Source organism: Suncus etruscus, chromosome 5 (assembly GCF_024139225.1).
Source record: "Suncus etruscus isolate mSunEtr1 chromosome 5, mSunEtr1.pri.cur, whole genome shotgun sequence".
NCBI classification, from domain to species: domain Eukaryota; kingdom Metazoa; phylum Chordata; class Mammalia; order Eulipotyphla; family Soricidae; genus Suncus; species Suncus etruscus.
In genome coordinates this window covers 13,534,121-13,557,079 of record NC_064852.1, presented here as the reverse complement: position 1 = coordinate 13,557,079, position 22,959 = coordinate 13,534,121, and the positions used below count along the sequence as shown (strand labels likewise).

Here is a 22,959-nt window from a genome sequence, read left to right as displayed (position 1 = left end):
GAGTGTCCCAGCCTTTTGAGACATCTCCATGGCTTATACGGTATCTTCTAAATGGTAATCAACCCTGTTTGGTTATCTGATTTTCTCCTAAAGTACATTGAATGAAAAAAAAGGAGAAATGAGCAAGAATAAAGCTGTACAGTACAGTGGAAGTAAAACTGACCAGACTTAAACAAAAATGAAACAAACAGAAAAATCTATTAAAAATCAGTACAACTGGGGCCAGAGAGATAGCATGGAAGTAAGGTGGTTCGAATCCCGTATGGTCCATCCCTCAGGTCCCCTGAGCCTGCCAGAAGTGATTTCTGAACGTGGAGCCAGAAGTATCTACTGAGTGCTGCCAAGTGTGACCCAAAAAAAGGAAAAAATTCAGTACAACTGGGGCCAGAGTGGTGGCGCAAGCAGTAGGCATTTGCCTTGCAAGCACTAACCTAGGATGGACCGCAGTTCTGTCCCCCGGCATCCCATATGGTCCCCCAAGCCAGGAGCAATTTTAATTTCTGAGCACATAACCAGGAGTAACCCCTGAGCGTCACTGGATGTGGCCCATAAACCAAAAAAGAAAAATTAGTACAACAAATCAGTTCCTAAACAATATGGAATTATTTTTGTGGCAAGACTTAGAGGGTATTTTGGGGTTTTTTAGAGGGTTTTTTTTTTTTTTTTTTTACAACCTCGAAAAAATCATAGTACTTAACAGGTGCAGGAGGACAACGTGTAATATGGAATGATTGTCATAAATTAAAGATAAAATAGAGAATTCGCTTCTGGCATGTCTGCCTCCAAAAGTTGTGGAATAAAACTCAACCAGTTCATGGTATATATAACATTTTGTTAGAATAATTTATACGTGAGTTGCAGCATCAAAAGACCCATAAAGCTTTGTTCTCCATTCATTTCCTAAAATACATTATTATTTTTCCTGCTGTGTATGACTGTAGAATGCTGGGCTTGAGGAAGAGCACTGATATAATCAAGTTACAATCTGAAACTAGCCATTTCTTTCATTGAATACCATTTTTACTGAAAAGAATCACACCAATTTCAGCCCTGCAGATGCCAGTCTGTGGCAGATGTGTTCTTGAAAATAAAGGAAGTGAGGTTGCTGCATCAAGAAAAGCCAGTGATAGTATTTTATTCCAGCAGTGAAATTCAAGCTTTCAAGTGAAAATTAAAATTTTGGAAAACTTGTATCAGTTATTGTGACCTTGACTCTCATGACTTAAAGAATTTTCTAATGAGATTGGCGGTCATAGTCATGTTAATGAGTGTGCTTTTTTTTTAATATCATAATGAAATGTCAACATTTAGCGGCAAACCAATATTTTCCACAAACTGCTGCTTTATACTAAGAATGATGCAGGAGTAAAAAAAGATTCATTCAAAGAACAATACAGTCCTAAATGCAACAAACTACAAAGATTCCACATGGCAGCTTATGTTTATAAACTACCTTTTATCATGTTTGAGTATAAAAATACTTGCAGGCTGGAGAGAAAGATGGTATAGCAGGCAAAATACTTGTCTGGCCTGCAGCTGACCTGAGTTCAATCCTCAGCATCCTCTATGACCCCTCTGAGCATCACTAGGAGTGATTCCTGAGTGCAGAACCAGGAGTAGCCCCTTAAACATTGCCGGATATTTTTTAATATATATATATATCCTTTTTATTTATAATTTCTTCATTAAAAACTGTAGCTTTCATAGTTTCTACAGTTATTTCTGATATTCAGGACTCCAACACTAATCCCACCACCAGTATAACAATCCCTCCACCATTATCCCATTTCCTATCACATCCCCAAACCTGTCCCTTCCAAGATATGAATAATTTACTTAATATTATTTGTTACACCTAAAAGGTGATAGAACTATCAAGAAACACTTCATTAAAGGAAAATTTGTGAAAATTGTCATATCTCACTATGGGGTCATTATGTCATTATCTGAAGGTTTTCTAAGCTATTTGTTGCAAGTTGAGCATTCTATTATTCTATTCTATTGTTGGTTTTGTTCGTTGAGCTTAGGTTTTAGGAAAAGTAGTGAAGTTGAGCCATTGTGGCAGTTGTGGGGTGTATGTGCAGTAGCTAAGGCTTCAGCAGGGCTTCCCTTCCCCCTCCCAATGGTGCCCCAATGCAATCAACTTCAAGACTCGGATACCCATGAGTTTTTCCAGCTTGGCTTGCCTCTTTCAAGAGTTACATGAGTCGTTGGCACTGGTTGATTGGTAGACATGGCGGCAGCACTGGATCTCTCTTTCCTAAAACTCTTAAGATTTACTTTTCGTACATAGATATCTTATCATATAGCATATCAGAAACATATGCAGAAACATGGATAAACAACTGTTTTCTATTATACCAAAAAATATAGTAACCAGCTTTTCATTACAGCTTCATTGGAAAAATACAAGGTATTTTTTGATTATACAAAATGATATTATTGGGGCCCAGAGGAATAGTACAGCAGGGAGGTCATTTGCCTTGCACATGGCCTACCTGGGTTTGATCCCCAGCATCCCATGTGGTCTCCTGAACCCGCCAGGAGTAATTTCTCAGTGCAGAGCCAGGAGTCAGCCCTCAGTAACACCATTTGTGGCCCAAAACACAACAACAACAACAACAACAAATTTCACACAATTGAACGTAGATGGATCTCCAGAACCACTATGTGGTCCCTTGAACCTTCCCAGTAGAGTAGTGGTCCCTAAGCACAGAGACAAGGAATAAGCCCTGAGCACTACTGGACATATCCCTCAAAACAGCCAACAACAAGACAACATCACTTATATTAAATTGTAATGAGTTTATTGTTGTAGATAAATTAATACTCATTTTAGAGATCTAAGCGAGCTCTAGACCTGCTTTGGGAGCCAAAGAGTGCAGTGAGTAAAGCACCTGCCTTGCTTGTTGGCAGGATCGGGTTTGATCCCAGTCACTCCATGTGTCCAGAAAAAGAAAAGAAAGCAAAAGAGATAGTCTGGTTTGGGTCATAAATCATCATCAAAGTCAAACCATGAGACCTAATTAAAACCTAAAGGGCCAAACTCACAGGCAAGAAGCATCAAGTTAGAAGAGTCAAGAATCAAGGCTAGAACATCAGGACCAGCCAAGACTCACAGCCAGGGAAAAGCCCCCGGAGGAAGTCCGTCGAGGGACAGGAAAAGGAGTTGCAGCGGTTGCAGCCCAGCCCCAGCAGAATCAGAGGCCAGCAGTCTCATGCCTCTCAGCATCGAGGTCGGAGTGACCTTAGCAGAAGTCTTTTCAGTAAATTAGAGGAAGGAGGGAAATCGTTTCACATGGGAGGTCTTGTAATCAGAGAGCCTTAATTATGTTTATCAGGAAGTGGCAAGGAAAGAGAGTCAGAGATGCGGGTGAAAGTGTAAGTGGGTCACTGCTCCGGCTGTCAGCGAGGTCTCCACAGTCCCCTGGCCTTTGCCACTAGGGTCGGGTGCTCAGAAGGGGAAACATAGTTGGCCAGAGGAGTCACACTGAACCGTGACTGCTGGGAAGTGCTGCTCACGGAGGTTCCAGGCCCAGCCTGGCCCAGCCTTCCCCAGAGGCTGCAGAAAGTTCTGTGAAGATGGAGCCCCCCGCTCCCCAGTAGATGCAGTGAGACCTTCCCCTCACTCTCTGGGAAAACAGAACTAAAAAAAAAAAAAATCTGAGCCTGGAAGCCCAGTCTGAGGGTCTTATCCCTGCCTGCTGTGAAGAAATCAGGACTTGGGATCCTCAGACTTGCTCTCTGTCTGTAGAACTGGAAGTTTCTGAGGACCCTAACACTGAGCAGAGAGGAGCCTGGCCACTGAAGATGGGGTAGGTACGATCCAGCCAAGAAAGGTGTCTGGCTAGAGTAACAGACAGTACAGTAAGGAGGGCACTTGCCTTGCAAGCTGCTAACCCCAGTTCTCCAGCTTCTCATATGGTTCCCCTAAGCACCACCAGAATTAATTCCTGAATGCAGAACCAGGAGTAACCCCTAAGTGTCGCTGGGCGTGGCCCCAAAAAGAAAAGTTTTTACTTTTGGGCTTGATCCTACCAGGGGTGGTGAACAAGTTTGACACAAAGAGCCAAAATGTTAAACTGTGAGAGTCAGAGAGCCACACCACGCAGTAACCTGCCAAAACAGACAAACACTCACACAAAAGCATATAATTTTAACAATAATCTATTAAACACACATTGCATTTTGCCACTTTGAGTGAGGGTAAAAGTCCTGCAGTGATGGTGAGGGTGTGCTGCTTCCTCCACACTAAGAACTAACGGCAAGATGTGACCCAACATGTGACACGGGTTCCCCCCCCCACTCGCTGGCCTGTGCAGTTGTCTCCAAGGGATGAGAGACGGGTTGACGCAGACTGGGAGCGGGACTACGCGCTTGGAGATCTCTCCTCAGAGGTCCCTCCTCAGAAGCAGCAGAACAAAATCCAAACTTGGCAAAGAGCCACAGTATACAAAATAATGATAATGGCTGGGAATTCGGCTCGAGAGCCGCGTGTTCGCCACCCCTGATCCTATGGGTGAGGGCAGGGTGCGGTTGTGCCACTGTGTCACTGTTGAGTGTCTGGGGATTCCCCCTCTATCTTCTGAATTTCTGATAATGTGTAAAATCTTGTAGAATTTTTTTTTTAATGGGAGGAGAAAAAAAACCACTATGCTTGTTTTAGATTTTTCTGGCAAGTAGAGACCCCTGGGGGCTTGGGGACGGGGGGTGGGATGGGGGCAGCCCCACTGGGAATCCCCAGCTATGGGGAAGATCTTGCAGTCTGTTCTGTTCCATGTAGCTGACAACCTGCATTTCTCCCAGAAGGTAGGAGCCGCCGGCCCAGCTTGGAAGAGCTTGGGCCTGCTTAAAGAGAGCCACACCGCTGAATTAACTAGAGAAGCTGTTTTTTTTTTGTTTTGGTTTGGTTTTTTTTTTCAGCACAGCCTTTAAGTATTTAAGTTATAATTCATAATGCGTAGGATAAATTAGCGCTCAAAAGCCCAAATGGCTCCACTTCTGACATTTGTACCGCTAATTAGTTTCTAGTCAACATTACATTCCATCTTCTCCGAATTACTTTAGGGGGAGAAAAAAAAAAAACACATGAATGTAAATATATCCTCACCTATTCTGAAGCCCGCGGCAGTATTACGAGGCAGACGGATAGTTTCCGTGTCTACCCTGAACCTGTGACCAGTGCGTAGATGTCACGTTTTAGACTTCATTCCGTTGCCTTTTATTTCTACAGCTCTACAAAGGCAAGTGTGTGCTCAGAGGCAGCCTATTCGATTTGAAAATTAAAACAAAATCTTCAAGAGAATGAACATTTTATTTTCAACTGTCTCAGTGACAAGGATGCCTTCCCTACCCATGCCCGACTGCAGTTAAGCCTGTATGCACAGAGGCCTGACAAGACTGTCTCCTGGGGAAAGCTGGGCTCATGCCAAGGTCTACTGGCCGCCTGGAGCCAGCACAGCTGGGTTCAGCCCGAATCCAAGTCCAGAACCCAGGCCCTAGGCAGGCCTGCATTTCCACACACTCTCTCCAGCCACATGCGCAAACGCATTTGAACTGATCGGGTAGGTACCAACTTGGCGTTTTGTTTTCAATCACACTGGCCTCTAATTCTTTTCCCAGCCAATGTTTATGCGAGTTTGGCCCTTCCTTCCCTGTGGAATCCCCTGGTTCTTTGTTTCAGGGTAGTCTCTGATTCCTTCCTGCATCCTGCAGGCTGCAGCTAGAAGGCTGCTTCCTTCCCTTGTGGGGCAGTGTTGGGTAAAGACACTTGCTGCTCATTGTCCTTAGCCTATTCCAGCAGAGCCCATCTCACAGGAAGTAGCATTGATCCAGTAGATTTTATTCTGGCAAGCCTCATTGCACTTGCCCATAGAGTCTGGGGCCAGGTGAGCTGTCCCAGAATGAATTCCATTCCTCCTTTGTAACCTACTTCACTTCCTCCTCAGCCCCTTATAGACCCAGAGAGGCTCCAAACCACACCCTTTCCCTCCTGTGGGCTCCTTACATTACTTTCTCACATGCAGCCACTAGCAACTCCCCTGGTTGGGGGACCCACAGTCCTGTGAAGCTCTTTGTGCCTCTCCTGCCCTGACCACTGGACCACATCACAGACCTCCCCGTCCTGCCCTTACACTCTGTTCAATGAGCTTTTCTCTGGCCCATGCTCCTGGCCGACTTGAGCTCAGTAAAATTGCCCTTCTGGCCACCCAAAAGACCCCCGGGGATCCCTGGATGGGGCCTCCTCAGGTTCTGAGGCCTCCTCCCCTCTCCCGCCCACTGGCAACTCTGACTGGCACTGAAGGGCTGATGCATTGCAATTCAAATGAAGGGGTCTTTGGCTTTGCTCTCAGTGGTGAGGAAGGACAAACACATGAGAGAGTCAGAGGGGGCACCTTTCATTAGCCCTGCCCTCCACCTTCCTCCAAGGCTCTCGCACACTGTCCTGGTACAGCTCGGTGCTGTCTGTGAGGTGTTCTGGTCGTGTGGCCAACACAGGCAGCCTTGGGGAGACTTGCCCTTGTGTGGTTTCTCGTTTTCTCGTGCCTGTGCAGATGAGCCTCAGACTCTGCTCTGAGCACCCACAATTGATCTCTTTCAGTCTGGGGTCCCCTCCATGCCTCTCATGCCCTGCCAACTGATCACACACACACATACACACACACACACACACACACACACACACGTCGAGCTGGCTATGCAGATAGACTGTGAGATAGGGTCACAACAGGGTCTCAGCCCCTAACACCAAACAAGCACGGACGTCTTGACGTTTGCCTTTGGTTTTGTCAGTGATGAGCAAGAGCAGGTGGTCACTCATCAGAGTGGTCAGTGAACCCCGAAGCTTCAGGTCTCCGGGTCTCCCTAAGACCTTCTGGTCTCTCTTCGCCTCGGGCCTTGGTGTCTGGTCTGTCACAACCAGGTGTCAGCTGCAAGCCCTCCTGGAGGGCACGTCTCTGCCCGTCCTGTCCTGCGTGTCCTTCACAGCTCTCTGACCTTCACAGATGACGGGCTCGCTCTCGCTCTCGCTCGCAGTGCTGTTCTCACACAGAGACCTCAGCACAAGCCTCTCACCCTGGCTGGAGCCTGTGAGCATGAAGGAACGTGCACAGTCTCTTGTTTCACAGCAGAACCACTTTCCCCTGGCGACCTGGCACAGACGGGTCTGGAAGGGATGATTAGCTTCCAGCTCGGCATTCATTCTCATACCTCACTCCCACCATTCAGACTCGGGCTAGGTTCGCCTCAGACTGAAAGTGAGGTTTCTCCGAAATCATGAGTTCACTTATTCCCTAGAAAATTTATCATTCCAATCAGTAGATCATAACTGCATTGCAAGAGGAAAATGCCAGCAGCTCAACTTTTCCTGGCCCCGGATGTGTCCGCATATATATCAGTTTATTTTGGGAAATCTGAAGAATTAGCTACTGTAAATAAAGTCCCCAAGAAGATTTCTCCGGGAAAGAGGTGAACTTACAGTAATGGGGGTGATAGATTCGCAATTAATAGCCGTGACCAGCGCTGCTTGCATTAAAAGGATGGGGATGAGAAGGCCCAGACTCGAAAGTGGGCCTTGCTGAAGGTCCCCCACCCCCGCCTGGCTTTGTGTGACAGACGGTCTGCAGGAGCCCTGTCTAGGGTTCTAGCTGCCGTGGGCCCTGGGGTGTCCGCCAAGCTCTGCCTCTGAATCTCAGGTGGGGACTCACTTCTCAACAGAGCCCAAGGGCTGCTGGGACCAAAAGGACCAAGAGCTTCCCCACAGCGTCAGCTGGGCCTCAGTGGCAGGGTGTCACTAGGGGTGTGACTGGCACAGAGGACATCTTCAGGGCCCTTGGGTGATGCACCAAGCAGGGGTCTCTGACAGCATCTGTGGGGCCCTGAGGTTCCTATGGAGTTGAGTTACAAGATCAGATGTCTTCCCAGAGGACAGGAGAGAGGAACCCAGCAACCTGCACACCACCACGGCGCTAGTGGAGGTGGGAAGGGAGCGTGGGGGAGTTTGGTCCAGGAGAGCTGGGCCTGGGGGGGGGGTGGGCCTGGAGGTGGACTTGCTTTAGGGAGCGGCACCCCCAGGCCAGGGTTTGTGTACTTCCAGGTGAGGATGACCATGTCAGGGCGCAGGGCCATGAGAGCGACCAAGGCTCAGTGACTGCCGGCCTTCCCTTCCTGCTGCTCACTTAGGGATGCTAGAAGCAGAATCTCGGCCTTCTAGAATAATGGTCGGGGCTAACTGGTGGGCCCCAAACCTCTGTCTTATCCAGGTGTTTCCAATGTGGCTGCAGCTCCGTCCCCCTCAAATTGTCAGGTGCTTTTCGTGTCCTTGCTCACCACACCAGCCTCTCCTGGAAAACGGCAGCACCCCCAGACACCTTCCCTTTGCACTTGAGTTAAATAGGGGAAGCATGTTTTGGTCTCCCAGCCCCGCAGAGGCTCCCCGCTAGAACCTCAACACTGCCTTTCTCTCTCCAGGTCACGCAATATTCAAACTCACGTATCTAAGCAATCACGACTATAAACACCTCTACTTCGAATCCGATGCTGCTACCATCAATGAGATTGTGCTCAAGGTGAGTGTCCCCCGGGCCTCTGACCCCAGCACCCACCTGATGAACACCCCATGCTAAGCTCCCTCGCCTTGGTCAGGCTGAGCAGCCACCTGGCGCCCTGCTGTGTTCTGTGTGTATGTGTGTTTCTCCATTTACAAACCTTCCCATGAGACGGACAGAGAGAGAGTCTCCATCTATGAACCATCCATCCCTCCCTCCATCTGTCAGTTCCTTGAGACCCTGGGAGCAGCTTCAGCAGAAATGGTGTGTTCACACACCTCGAAGACTGCCACCACTCTCTAGGCAGTGCCACCTCTGCTGGACCTTCCCAGGCTCAGTAATGTGAAGAACAGGCCTCAGTCAGAGATTGTTAGACACAAAGGTGCCGGGAGTCTGGAGATGACCTGACTTATCAGTGTATCTGGAGAGATTGGCCCCGAGGATGAGTGGAGAGAAAACGCCCCAGAGAGGAGCAACCTTCTGTGAAAGGATGGGAGTGGCTGAGAGGCTGCACCCACACACTTAAAGAGTCACAGGGAACTAACTGTAAGAACAGTGGAGCTGTGAAAAGCTTCCCAAATGGATTGCTGGTCCAGAGGTCTGAACAAGAACCAAAACTGCATTTCTGAGAATCTTCCTGGCCATGCCAGGTCTTTTGGGCTGCGAGTAGTCCTAGAGTGATGGTTTTCAGACTTCTCCAAATCAGGAGTCTCACTGTCAGTCCAGGTCTCCTATCCTGGTCCAATGGGGGATACTTGAGCCACAGCACAAGTGGGAGGAGACGAGGGAGTCCAGCTTGCTCAGGTGGTCCTTCACCTTCTTCCTGCTTGGCAGCAGCCGCACAGATCAGCCACTCAGCCCTGATGGGGAAACTCCCTGCTAAGGACAAAAACAGGCTCCACAGGAAAGTGGCTTAGCCAGTACCTTCACCCCAAGCCTATAGCAGCCCTAGAACCTGGGCTTGGGAATTCTCCCCAGCTCCCAGAGAGGTGGTTGGGGGCAGCTGAGAGAGGTGTCACCAACTTAGATGTTGTACAGGGACCTTTGGAGGGACCATGAGGAGCCAAGTCCTCATGGCTACAGGATTTTCAGAAGTGAGTAACCAAGAAAGCGAAGGGTCAGTGACAAAAAGGGTGACAGGGTCACCTGGGTGGGGGCCCCACGTGGATCTTAGACCACCTGGATGTGGGGACAGGAGCTGCCACTGAGTGCTGTTCATCAGAGGGTCCCCCCACGCCCAGGGAGTCTTAATAATTGAGTCGGGGCATAGAGATAAGCTATTGGGGCTAGACTGCCTTTACAGCCAAGCATTAAGATAGTCTAGGCTTGAGAAGTCTTGTCAAATGACAGCCCTGTGTTCGACATCAGAATAATCTCCACAGCAACAGACTGATGGCAGAAATGCAGGTTTATGACTCGGCGGAAGCAGGGGAACAAGTGTAGAAAAGCTTTCACGGGCACCCGACCCACCTCCCCCCAAGCAGATGCTTTCCTGCAGGGTCCCCTTGGCCTGGCATCACCCCTTGAAACTGTTCTCACGAGAGACAGTTTCTAGACCGGTTTGAAGATTCCAGGGGAGCTGCAGCCCATTTTATCTGTGAGGCTCATGAGCGAGTTCTCACTTGCCTTGCATTGCTCCAGGCCTCCTTTCCTGCAGGGTTCAGCCGGTGCTGTGCCCACCACCATGCAGGATTCATCCATCCATCACTGGCACTGGTCATCTTGGCTCCAGGAGTGTCTGATCTGAGGTTGACCTACAGAGAGCTGTAGGGGGGGCTCAGAAGGAAGATCTGAGGTCCAGGCAGGCATCAAAGAAACTCGGAGATGGGCACATCTATGTCCCTTTTTTCTCTGGATGTGCCTCTCTTTTCAATAAAAAAAGCAAAGAAACAAACACTAAACCAGGGTCAGAGCAATAGTACAGCAAGTGGAGTAGGGCATTTGCCTTGCATGCGGCTGACCCAGGTTCAGTTCCCAGTATCCCATATGAACCTGCTTAGAGTTATTTTTGAGCACAGAACCAAGAGTGACCCTGAGTGCCACTTGGTGTGGCCCAACAAAAGACAACAAATCTCATTTTTGTAGGGCACCAACTTCTATTTTGGGGGGAAGGTTGGTTTTTTGGACCACATCCGGCAGCACCCTGACTGCTCTCAGAAATCGTCCCTGGCTCGGGGGACCATGTGGAATGCAGGGTATCGAACCCGTGTCTATCCTGGGTCAGCTGCGTGCAAGCAAGTGTCCTACTGCTATGCTACCTCTTGCTCTCTGTAGAGCACCAACTTCATAAAAACAGTTTTGAGGGATGTGAGGGTCACACCTAGCCAGGCTTGGGCTCTTCTAGCTCTGTGCGTAGGGGACCACAGATCAAAGAGGGGTTCACATGCAAAACAGGTACCTTAAGCCTGTACTAGACTCTCCCATGGTGGCCTTTCCAGCCTCCCTGCAGAACCAAAATTATTCTCCCCATCTTGGAGGGAGCAGGAGGCTCGAAGCACGTAGGCCCCCAGTAATACCGTGGCATCCAGCGTGGCCCTTCAGCTGGACACGGCCGTGCCAAAGCAGGTGCAGCCCGATTCATGCGGGCTGGGCGGGATCGCAGAGGGCACGCCGGGCTCTGCTAACTGGCACTTCTTGTGATCGAGTGATGGAGGCTGTGGCTTTATTGACCATGAAACTCCCTATATTTTTATGCCTTAAGCTGTAAAATGCGTCGCAACTGAAACACTCTATAGTGCATAAAATTGTGCAAGTTTTACGCCACAGCGTATTAACCAGCTAATGGCAGACCAAAGGGCGTTTTTATCTTTTGATTATTACATTAATCTTCCATTAAAATTATCTGCGTGATTATCACAAAGCACGGCAGATAATAAATTTAGGAAGGAGTCGGCTTGTTAAGGAGCCCTGGTAAATGCTTTTTGTCAAGTGCCATGTGGCAGGAGCTCAGCGTCGCACAATGCTGGGTGGCTCTCCCCGTGAAGGCAACCCCTCTTCCTTCCAGACGCCGTCTGCGGCGTCCCGAATCACCCACCGGCCCTGCGGACCTCATGATTTATTACTCTCAGCTGGTGACTTGGCAAGGCAGCGGGCCGAGCGTGGCCGGCCTTCTGTGCCCACTCGCGCACCGCCCTCGCCCGCCTGCTGCTGGGGCCAACAGAGCAGAAAGCTGGGAGGGGACAGAGTCCATGTGGGGGGAACCTGCCCTGCTTGCCCCAAGCTTCTGGGGCTCCTCCTCCACCAGCAGAGCCCACCTCCATCCCCGGCCCTCAGGGCAGTAGCAACCAGAGCTGAAACCAGACTGGTCACTCCAGCCCCAAGTTTTTTATCACAACTTTTAGCCGTGTGAGACCTGGCATTTGTTCTGGCATTTGCCAGAGGAGAATCCTGCAGGGACCTGAAGGGATGAAGGTGAGGTGCCTTTGAGGGCTGAGAAGCCTCAGACAATGTTCCAGAACTGGGCCCTGTCACGTAATAGCTTCATGACCTTGAGGGAATGGCCTTGCCATACTGTGCCTCAGTTGCCCAAGCTGTCCAGTGGAGGTGGTGATGGCACCCGCCTCAGGAGGCAGTTGTACAGGATGACATGGTGCTCTTTGAGAAGTGCTGCTGGGACCCGGACCCCACGTTTTCCTCACCCCTGCACCTCTCTAGTCTCGCCACTAAGCCAGGTCCCATTGTGAGGGCTTACCCTGCTGCCTTGCCTTCTTGCTGGTTCCCCCTGCCTCGGGACACCTCCCCCAGGTCCAGCACATTCCTGCCTCTGCCCACCACACTGAGTGTGCTCTGTGTATCTCATACCACTACCCTATTTAGACACCACCTAGCCATGAGTGCCCTTGGGGGGCCCTGGCTCCCCAGAAGCACTCGGGGACCCAATCCAGACATGGCAGGTGACAGTTGTTGCATGTCTAGCTGACAGTTCTGAGGTGAAATGGCGGGTAAACAGCTCGAAGACAGTCAGGCTTGTGGAAATATTAGCTTTATTCGGTGGACAAGACTGAAGTCCAAAGACTCAGCCTCAGTTCCAGCAAAAAAGCCCCGGCCTTCCACAGACCCTTGTTTTTATCCCCCAGAATCAGGTACCACCCAATGGTGGGATCAGATACCAACCAATGGTGGAAGCAGAATCAGGTACTACCCTAGGGTGGGGGCAGAATGCCAGTCACAGTCTAGGGTAGGGCACAATCACCAATCATGTTAGGGTGAGTAACATAGTAATCCCCTAAAATATTTATATACACAACAACAGTGATTTCAATAGGGGCTACACGAAGAGCTCCTTGGACCAGGATGGGAGATTGGTTCAGAACAGACCAGCTCACCCACTCAGACCCGGGCCTGCCCTGCTCTTTGAACTGCCCTGTCCGCTCTCATCCTGAGCTTGATCTCACACAAACCTGCTGGAGACCCCAGGCATGCCCTGATGCTGGGGCGAGCCTTGTGCTGGGCCCACTTTCCTCCTAGGCTTGCTCAGAAAGGTGAGATGCAGCCCAGGGTAGTTAGCTGGCAGGACCCACTAGAGTGACAGCACAGGTGGTAGGGCTCTTGCCTTGCATGCAGCAAACCCGGATTCTATCTCCAGCAGCCCATATGGTTCCCTGAGCACTCTGGGTATACATCTCCTCAAAAATAGTGAACAGAGAAGAGATGCCAGGAAGCTTGGGCCTGACTCTTGAGATCAGAAAAGCCCTCCTGACTGCAGCACCCGGACCAGGCCCCCATCATCTCCCTCCCCTTGTAAAGCCAGCTTTCAGGCCCACAGTGGTGGCACGTGTTCTATACACAGGCACCTTGGTTGGATCCCTGAGGCCTTGCCAGGTACAGTCCCCTCAAAGGGAAAGGACTAGTTCTGCTCCCGGCCTGCCAGGAAGCCAACACCCTGCAAAGAGCCCAGCCCCAGAGACAGCCACCCGGTCTGGGCCCTTCCCCGTGCAGAGTGGCCTCAGTCCAGTGACCAGCCTGTCCTCTTGTCCTCTAGGTGAACTACATCCTAGAATCGCGCGCAAGCACTGCCCGGGCCGACTACTCTGCTCAGAAACAAAGAAAACTGAACAGACGCACAAGCTTCAGCTTCCAGAAGGAGAAGAAATCAGGGCAGCAGTGATGCCACCTCTCGCCTCAATCTGTTCCAGAGCTCCAGGCCCGCCTGCCAGGGCCCGGGGCCGAGGACCCGCCATGTGTCAGCAGCCCGGGACAGCGGAGCTGGGGGCATTTCTGCGGACCAGAGCCTGCAAGGCAGCAGGCAGGACAGCCCGGCCCAGGGCCTGCCACGCCCCGGGGTGTACATAGCTGTGCCAGGCACTTCCTTGCAACTTGATCAAATTTCTTAAAAACGAGAACAAAATGTACATTTCTCTTATTTTTCCCCCACTTTTAATAAACAGGTGTACTCTTTATCACGGTTGGTTTGATGGACCATTCTTTGGGGCAGAGGATTGATTATGTTTCTCCCTTTAAAATCTGTTCCCATATTGAACAGGCAGATTGGAAAAAGCTCAGGCTCGATTTCTTGGAAGAAATGTTTAGGGCTTAGTCGATAGCTTTAACTGGGCCATTTGTTTAAATAAACGCATCACCTGGAGGGTGGCACCTCACTCCCACGAGCAGGGAGGTGGTGCCGCTCTGTGTTCAGAGACCCCGACTTAGCTCACCAGTGTCCCGCTTATCTCCAGGACCAAGGTAGTCACCCCCCATCTGCCGAGAGTCCGTGGAGGTGCCACCTGGCCGCAGAACTGTGCAGTGGCTTCTGCGACTGGAAGCCCCTCGGCGCCCCATTGGCGCCTTTCACCTTCTCTGTCTCAGGGCCAGGGAGTAGCAGGGAGCCTCAGCCTCGCCCGTTACGGACAAGAGTAGGCACAGGGCACCTGTGTCCCCGACCTCCACTCTCAACACCTCCGGCCACACCACCTGCCTCAAGGTCCGCCTGCCTCAGTGTCCCTCAGACGCTGGCCTTTGGTCCTGGTCGCTGCTCTCTCTCTCTCTCCTGGCCCCAGGCCTGGAGTGCCTCCTCGGACCCCGGCCAGCCAGCAGAAGCACCTTGTCTAATGTCTTCCGTTCCCCACCCGGAAGACTCTTATTTGTAGCTTGCTACTTGTCTTTGGATTTTTAGCAATTTTCTACTTAGATATCTTTGGAACATGTCGATGACTTATTTGGTCATGGAGCCTTGTGACTTACTCACTTTGAAAAATAAAAGTCTTATCCATGCCTGTGTGCTCATTGCTTTGACTTCCGGCAGCGCCTTCTGTGAGTCAAAGGTGACTGGGCTCCCTCTGTACCGGGCCTCACCAGAGCCATCTCTCGCTCCACAGCCCCACAAGCCCATTGTTGGGCACAGGAGAGGAACTCTGCCCACCAACCTGCACACTCACTAAGCATCTGGGCTACTCTGTGTGGTTTCCCATAGCTGTACACACCCCTGGAGCCAGGCTCAGAGCAATAGTCCAAGAAAATAAAGGCTGCAGCCCACTCGGGGAGCCCCTCAGGCTTCAGCTGGCCACCCTGGTACCCCAGAGACGAAGTCTCAGCCCTTGGAAAGATCTAATAGCAGTTGAGCCCTCAGCCCTGTGTTGTTCCCCGCCCTGAGCCCACCACTTCCTCACTTTCAGGTCAAGGACTAGCTCAGAGGGCAGTTCTGGAAATCTTACATCATGGTGCCCTGGCCAGCAGTAGATACTCTGAGCAGGACAAAGGGAGGGCCTGGGGGTAGCAATGGCACACATTTTCTGCTGTGGGTCACATCCTGCCCTGTCACAAGGGCTCACCAACTGCCATCTTGCCTCCCAGCACCTCGCTGGGCCCCCAGGCCCTGAAAACCAACTGCCTCTCAGGGTTCAGCTTTTCCCAGACACTGGAGCAGAAAAGGGGGCAAAGAGCCTGCTGGATTATTGGGAGGCCCTTGTGGGAGGTGGCAAAAGTGCCTGAGTGCAATGGGAACTGAGGTGGCCTGAGGAGGGCGATGCCAGCACTGTGTTGGCCTCCCTGCACAAGAGTCCAGGACACCTGCAACTGAGCAGGACACCGCATCCAGGCAGCCCATAGGCCAAGGTGGGCCACAGCCTCTTGGGGCCTCCTGCTCCCCTCCCAGGATGGAGGCATCATCTTTCCTCCCCACCAGCCTATGCCAACGGCTTCTGTTCCTGGGTGGTGAGGGGGGCTCTAGATTGGTGTGAGGAGACAGAAGGGAGAATGGTTTGCACCTCCCTCTGGTTCTCTCACCCTGAGACCTAAGGGCTCTCATGACCTGCCCATGACAGCCCCAAAGAGGATGCAGGAGGAGTTTCCCTCTGCTTGAGATACCAGGCCTTGGGTGTAGACCTGGATCAAACTCCAGTTCCCTGCACACTGATGGTCTGATCTCATCATGATCTGCCTCTGAACAGGGTGAAGCATGGTTCCCATCCTGGACATTCTCAGGAGCATCTATCGGTCCAAGACCTAGAGCTCCCACCGTCCGCTCCAAACCCCAGGCCCAGCCCCAGACATACGGGAAGTGGCTGGAACTATTCAACAGTTACAGGCAGAAAACAGTTCTAGGACCTGGTGACAGCCATGCCCATGAGTGCTGATGCCCCTCTTTGTATAATCACCCTCACGCACTTTATCTCCAGCCCCAGGGGAAAGAGTCTGATCAAGGTGGTACATGAAATAATCCAAACCAGGCTGTGGATGAAACACGTGTAGTCTGGCAGTCTTCTACCTCGTATGGAGAGCCAGCTGCCTGCCAGAGCTGCTGTTTTTTTATTGAGTGCAGAGACCACCCCTGGGTGGGGCAGTAAGGACAGTACAAGGACAGATAGCTCTGGCTATCCTGAGCCAGTCCCACCCAGGTTTCCAAGTCAGACACTCTCTGTTTTGGGGTCAATCCAAGTTGTAAACAAACATACAAAGGAACCAGGGATGACCTTTGCTTTAGGTAAAATAAAGTGTAACCTAAATCATCTCAATCCTTTCTCACCCACTGCCACCCCACTTTAATGAGCACCCAGGAGGAGGCACACACAGGAGCCAGGCCTGGCCATCCAGTACACACACACACACACTGTGCTTTGGGGGGGGGCTGCACTGGGCCCACCCTGCCACCCTCACAGGACTAATGAATGTCCAAGAATGTCTGCCGCTCTCAGGGTGTGCTTGCTTTGGAGGGGCCCCATGACTCTGAGCCTCAGTTTCTCCTCTTTTTTTTTTTTTTTTTTGGTTTTTGGGTCACACCCGGCAGCACTTGGGTTACTCCTAGCTCTATGCTCAGAAATCGCTCCTAGCAAGTTCAGGGGATCATATGGGATGCCGGGACTTGAACCACCATCCTTCTGCACGCAAGGAAAATGCCCTACCTCCCTGCCATCTCTCCTGCCCCAGTTTCTCCTCTTTGAAAGGATCAGTCACACCTTAAAAAGACCTGAAAGTCTGGTCAGGACAGACAGGACAAGCTGTGGCAGCCATGCTGAGTTCTCTCACAGGAAATCAGCTGGGGAGCAAAAAAAAAAAAAAATCCAAAGCAGAGGACAACAGTGGGACACATGTCTCTGCCCACTTCCACTTCCACTTCAAAGCCAGGATCGTCCCCTGCTGACCCCAGCTTCAAGGGAAAGAGGAGGTAACGGAAGCCCTCAACGGCCACAAGCCACCAGAGTCTGAGGAAGGGTCATGTCTGCCCCTGTGAGACAACACTGGGCCTCCCACATGTCCCTGAGAAGCAGCTTCAGGCGAATGTCTGGGCTTTCATCTGCTAGAAGCCTACATGAGAAGCACCAGCCACTGGCAAGGTGAGGAGAGTCCACGATGAATGTGTTTTCTGGGCCTAAGTGTTGAAATTATAAGAACCATCTGTGTGGGCTGGAGAGATAGCATGGAGTAAGGCATTTGTCTTGCATGCAGAAGGACTGGTTCGAATGCCGGCATCCCATATGGTCCCCCGAGCCTGCCAGGAGCAATTTCTGAGTGTAGAGCCAGAAGGAATCCCTGAGCACTGCCGGTGTGACCAAAATAAATAAATAAATAAATAAATAAATGAATGAATGAATGAATGAATGAATGAATGAATGAATAAATAAATAAATAAATAAATAAATAAATAAATAAATAAATAAATAAATAAATAAATAAATAAAAGAACCCCTGGAAATCAAACCTGGCCAATCCCAAAGTCCCCCATACCGGCAAGCTAAGGTGTCCTTGGAGTATTACCATTTTGCTCCCATCCTCACTAATCTCTCTCTCAACTAGTTACTGCCCTAGTAGCTGAGTTCTTAGCCCACCTTCATGGGCCCCTTCGCCCCATTTTACAGATGAGGAGACTGTGGCCCAGCGGGGTGTCACCTCTCCCTCCTAGGCCACTGGGCCATTCACTGTCCTGGCCGGTGTGGCCCCCAACCCCAGATGCTGGAAGTGCCTCCTCCCTGCGCTGGAGAGCCACGGGCAAGGGAGAGGAGAGGGTTAGGCCTGTCAGTTCGTGTTCCCAGCAAACGCCTCTGCTTAAGTGCAAACTCCCAGCAGGGTGGCGGCCTGGGAGCCCAGATCACGTCAGCGTAATGGGATTATAGTTCAATCACCGTGGCCTGTTCATTACCCGCTTAAACTCGGGCGACAGGAAAACTTGCATCAGCCCTGCCCTGCGCACCCGCCAACTTGCCACTCTGCGCCCTGATTAGAGAGATGCTGAGGTCTGGAATGAAAAAATAATGTGCCCATTTATTCATTTTTCTGACAAGTCACAACGGATTTTTAACTGCCAATGAGCGGCCTCCCGGAGGTGTGGTGACTGAAACGAGGCGGCCCGGTGGCAAGTGGTCATTTCCTCTCGCCCGCGCCCCACTCCCTCCTGGGGGTGTGCCTGGCTCCAGAGCTGGCTGCTGCCAGCTTGCACTGCTGCTGTCCTGGCCAAGGCTGCCCAAAGGGTTCCGGCTGGGGAGGGAACAAGGGGCTCTTCCTGCTGCAGCACACAAAGTTAATAGCCAGAGGGGCCCAGGGGATTTTGGGGTCCCAGACACGGAAAGGGGTGTCCCACCTTGTCAGCCTAGCCCCTGTCTCCCCATCTGCAAAATGGACATGTACAGGACATGCAGTGAGGAGGGCCATCAGCACAGCACTTGGAGCCCCCAGACTGTGACACCCCCCCCCCAGCTCTGGCACCAGGGATCTCTGAGAATGGTCTGGTGGGCACAGCAGCAAATGCAGCTAGCTGCCCTCTGCTCTGGGCTGACCCACGAACTGGGGACTGGCTCTGCCTGGCCCAACACTCCCAGATCTGGGAGCCTGCAGAGAGCCAGTAAGAGGGAGCCCCATACCAGGGAAAGGAAAGGGCTGAGTGCCCCCTTCCATCTGGAATGACTAGTCCCCGACTGCCACCTTCTTCCTAGGCACATAATTTCCATCTCTGTGAGCTCCACATTGAACCACTTCTAGTCACATGGTCCATGCTCTCACATGGTAATCTCGCTCAGGGCCCTCTCAGGAAGAAGGACTTGGAGATGGGCCTTCTGAGGCCAGACCCCTGGGGTCTGAGTCGCCTTAGGACACAGCACCTGGCCCAGGGCCTGGCATGGAGGAGGGGAGACAAGACTCACCACCTTAGCCAAGACTTACTACCTTAGTCCATCACTTTCAGTCTCAGATCCAGGGGCACTGAAGAGAGCCCAGCGGCCTTTCCCAGTGATATTGAGTCTGGCAATATGGGTCTAGGAGTTCAGAGTTCAGTGGTCAGGGCTGGTAATACAGGGGTACTTGGAGGGGACATGCAATACCAGAGATCCAACTCACCTCCATAGTAGCACAAATATTCCCTGGTACTCCATCTCCTGGAAGCTGCATAAATAAGGCTATCGTGTGTTAATTCTCTGAATATCTGAGAAGTACCAGGAGGCTGGTTCTTTGGTAAAGGATAAAAATGTGTCTGTATTCCAGCATCCCAGTTCCAGCTTTCCTGAAAGTGAAAGATATTTTAAAGTCCAATTTTTAGGGGCTGGAGAGATGGCATGGAGGTAGTGCGTTTGCCTTTCATGAAGAAGGAGGGTGGTTCTAATCCCGGCATCCCATATGGTTTCCCGAGCCTGCCAGGAGTGATTTCTGAGTGCAGAGCCAGGAGTAACCCCTGAGCACTGCTGGGTGTGACCAAAAAATAAATAAAAATAAATGTGAATTTTAGTTGAGAATTTAGTATCTTTTTAGTCTGTGTTAAATGATTAGCATTCGTCAAGTCTCTGCCTCTGAAAGACTTAGCCAATATGCACTGGAGAGAAAAAAAAAAAGAAGATGGCTGGGGGAGACTGTAAGTTAGGAGAGAAAGTTCTAGAAGTAAAGCTGTCCTACCCATAAATCAGTGCCTATCCACCTCGGGACTCACTCCTGGGGCCAGGTCAGAGGCTCAATTTCTTTTTTTTTTTTTTTTTTTTTTTGGTGGGGAGGAGCGGATTTCGGGCCATACCCGTTTGATGCTCAGGGGTTACTCCTGGCTAAGCGCTCAGAAATCACCCCTGGCTTGGGGGGATCATGTGGGACGCTGGGGGATCAAACCACGGTTCTTCCTTGGCTAGCACTTGCAAGGCAGACACCTTACCTCTAGCGCCACCTCCCCAGCCCCGGAGGCTCAATTTCTTTCTCTGGAAGTCGGCACTGTGGCTGGTTGCTTTCCAGAACATGACAGCTGTTCCCAGTCAGGTGGAGGTGCCAGGGCACCTTTGGGGTCAAGCACTCAGATGTCCTGTCTAGAGCCTGCACAGGCACCCAGTGGCACTGGTGACAGACGATGCCAGGGAGGGCCTCAGAGGTCCAGAGCCAGAAGCAAATCATCTTGACTGATTTGTATCCTCATCAGCTCCTCCTTTGAGACCCACCCACCCAGCAAAGCAGGGACCCCAACATTGTTCTTGGCAAAGACCCTGGTGGATCCCTGAGCTCCTTGTTCCATCACTGTCCTGGGGGAAGGCTATGGGAAATGAAGTTGCCCTGGGGAAAAGTGGGATGAAGAGTCATATCTTTGGGTTCACAATGCTGAGGATCTACCTAGAGCACCCAGCTCTGGGGTCTGGAATTATAGTGGAATTACACTGACCTGGGATCACCCCCCTACCATCCCCTGTCCCCATCATCTCTTTGAAGGGTCTGGGAAATGGGGCAGAAATCAACTGGCCTCTCTCAGATAGAAAGAAAATCCAGGGGCCGGAAAGATAGCATGGAGGTAGAGCATTTGCCTTGCATGCAGAAGGTCGGTGGTTCGAATCCCAGCATCCCATATGATCCCCTGTGCCTGCTAGGGGCGATTTCTGAGCTTGGAGCCAGGTGTAGCTCCTGAGCGCTGCTGGATGTGACCCAAAAAACAAAAAAAGAAAAGAAAAGAAAGGAAGAAGATCCATAGATCTGAGCAGGACAGAGCCACCATCCACTTACCACAGGTAGCCTTGAACTGTCAAAGCAGCCATTGCCAAGTAAGAATTTACAGTTTGTGAAAGGAGGCTTTCTCATGGCTGCTGGGAGTAGAGACACACAAAAGCCACTGTCTGGGCTCCAACCAGTATTTGCAGAATTGTTAACTTGGATTTGCCATCTCCATCCAGGTGAGAGGAAAGTGTAGGGCCAGATGTAGGGCAGGATGAAGGGTTGCAGGTAACCAGTGAGGGACCCCCCTGAAGCCTGTCTCAAAAGCAGCCCATGGAATCTTTCCAAGGAAGCCACTTAGGTTGTAAGCTAATGGGGAGTGAGCTCCCAACACTGGACAAATGGAATCATCCAGCTGTCATCAGCTAATGTCCACTAATGGCGCAGAAATGGCCTGAGTGAGGCAGAGCCCGTGCCTAGAATTCATGGTCCATGGAACCATGGCTCAAGCACCAGTGCTTGGTTGACCAGATGTCTGGAACAGGAGCTGTGGCCTGAGGGAGGGAGGTATTTCCTGGTGTGGCCCATACAGCTCACAGGGAAGAGAGAGGCATGCACAGGAAAGGAGACAGTTCAGAATGCCTTGCTTTGAGGCTTCAGTGGCCATTCCACAGGGGTAGACAAGGGTATTCCCCATGCCATCCAACACTGACCCTACTCTGAAAAATGGAAAGTTGGGGCTACAGGGATAGCACAGCAGTAGGGCATTTGTCCTGCATGCTGAGGACCCAGGTATGATCCCCAGCATCCCTGTTGGTCCCCTGGGGCCTTCTAGGAGCACTTTTAGAGTGCAGAGCCAGGAGTAACCCCTGAGCACCACTGGGTATGGCCCAAAATAAAAACAAAAAGAGAAAAAGAAAAATGGAGAGTTGGAGACATCTCTCTAGTCATTTGTTTCTCCCATGCTGGAAAGGAGGTCTGTGTCCCAGCCAGAATTCTGAGGACCCTTGAGCACAGTGCGTAGATGTCCTGGGCTAGTAGAAGCAAGCCAGCATTTCCCAGCACAGTAGATCACCGGATGCAGAGATGGATGGATGGAAACTTCAGCAGCCACAAGACCCTTTGTCTTCAACTCTCCCTCTCCCCCCTCCCTTTCTCTCTATCACTCTCTCTCCCTCTCCCCCTCCCTTTCTCTCTCTCTATTTCTCTCTCTCTTTCTCTCTCTCTCTCTCTCTCTCTCTCTCTCTCTCTCTCTCTCCTCTTGTGAGGCAAGAGGAAGAAGAGGCCTGGGCAAGCTTCTTCACCCAGTACTGGGTCCCAGACCAGACTCTGATTGGTTTCCTACTGTCACATAGACGCTCCTCAGCTTCCTGTGGTGTCAGCCTTCCTGTGGAGTTTACCTTGAAGGTCATGACTCCTGGACCCCAGATTTATGGTAGGGGTTCTTGTTATAAGAGTGGAGAAAATTGGGGCTGGAGCAGTAGTGCATTTGCCTTGCACACAAACAACCTGGACCAACCCGGGTTTAATCCCCAGTATCCTGTATGGTCCCCCTGAGCCTGACAGGAGTAATTTCTTTTTCTGGGTCACACCTAGTGATGCTCAGGGGTTATACTCCTGGTTCTGCACTCAGGAGTCACTCCTGGCAGGCTCAGGGGACTATATGGGATGCTGGGAATAAAATCTGAGTCTGTCCAGGGCTGGCCGCATGCAAGGCAAATGCCCTTCCACTGTGCTATATCTCCAGTTCCTGGGAGTGATTTCTGAAGTCAGAGCCAGGAGTAACTCCTGAATGCTGCCGGATGTGGCCCAAAACACAAACAAAAATAATAAAAATAAAAGAGTGGGGAAAATTTAAATCATGGGACCATTTCAGTGATTACTTCATACCAGTTCAGTTTGCTCAATGCCTTTTCCCTTCAGCATCACCGAAGAGCAGGACTGCCAGCTTTACCCACAGCAACAGGCTCAAGGAGAGGATGGGGCATCCCTGGACCTAACTTTGCTTTTTGTTTGTTTTTTTGTTTTGTTTTGTTTTGTTTTTGGGTCACACCCGGCAGCACTCAGGGGTTACTCCTGGCTCTATGCTCAGAAATCG

At 50.9% G+C, this 22,959-nt stretch overlaps 1 protein-coding gene across 3 annotated transcripts in view; it reads left to right on the top strand.

Annotated features, from left to right (window-relative positions):
• MAPKAP1 (MAPK associated protein 1) overlaps positions 1-13,945 on the top strand; it is a 293,758-nt gene extending 279,813 nt beyond the window's left edge. For all 3 annotated transcript variants that reach the window (XM_049774167.1, XM_049774165.1, XM_049774166.1), the window contains 2 exons: positions 8,470-8,567; positions 13,528-13,945. In XM_049774167.1, the coding sequence (XP_049630124.1) occupies positions 8,470-8,567; positions 13,528-13,653 (224 nt within the window). In that variant the 3' untranslated portion in view covers positions 13,654-13,945. The remainder of the gene's footprint in view (positions 1-8,469; positions 8,568-13,527) is intronic.
• The last annotated feature ends 9,014 nt before the right edge of the window (positions 13,946-22,959 follow it).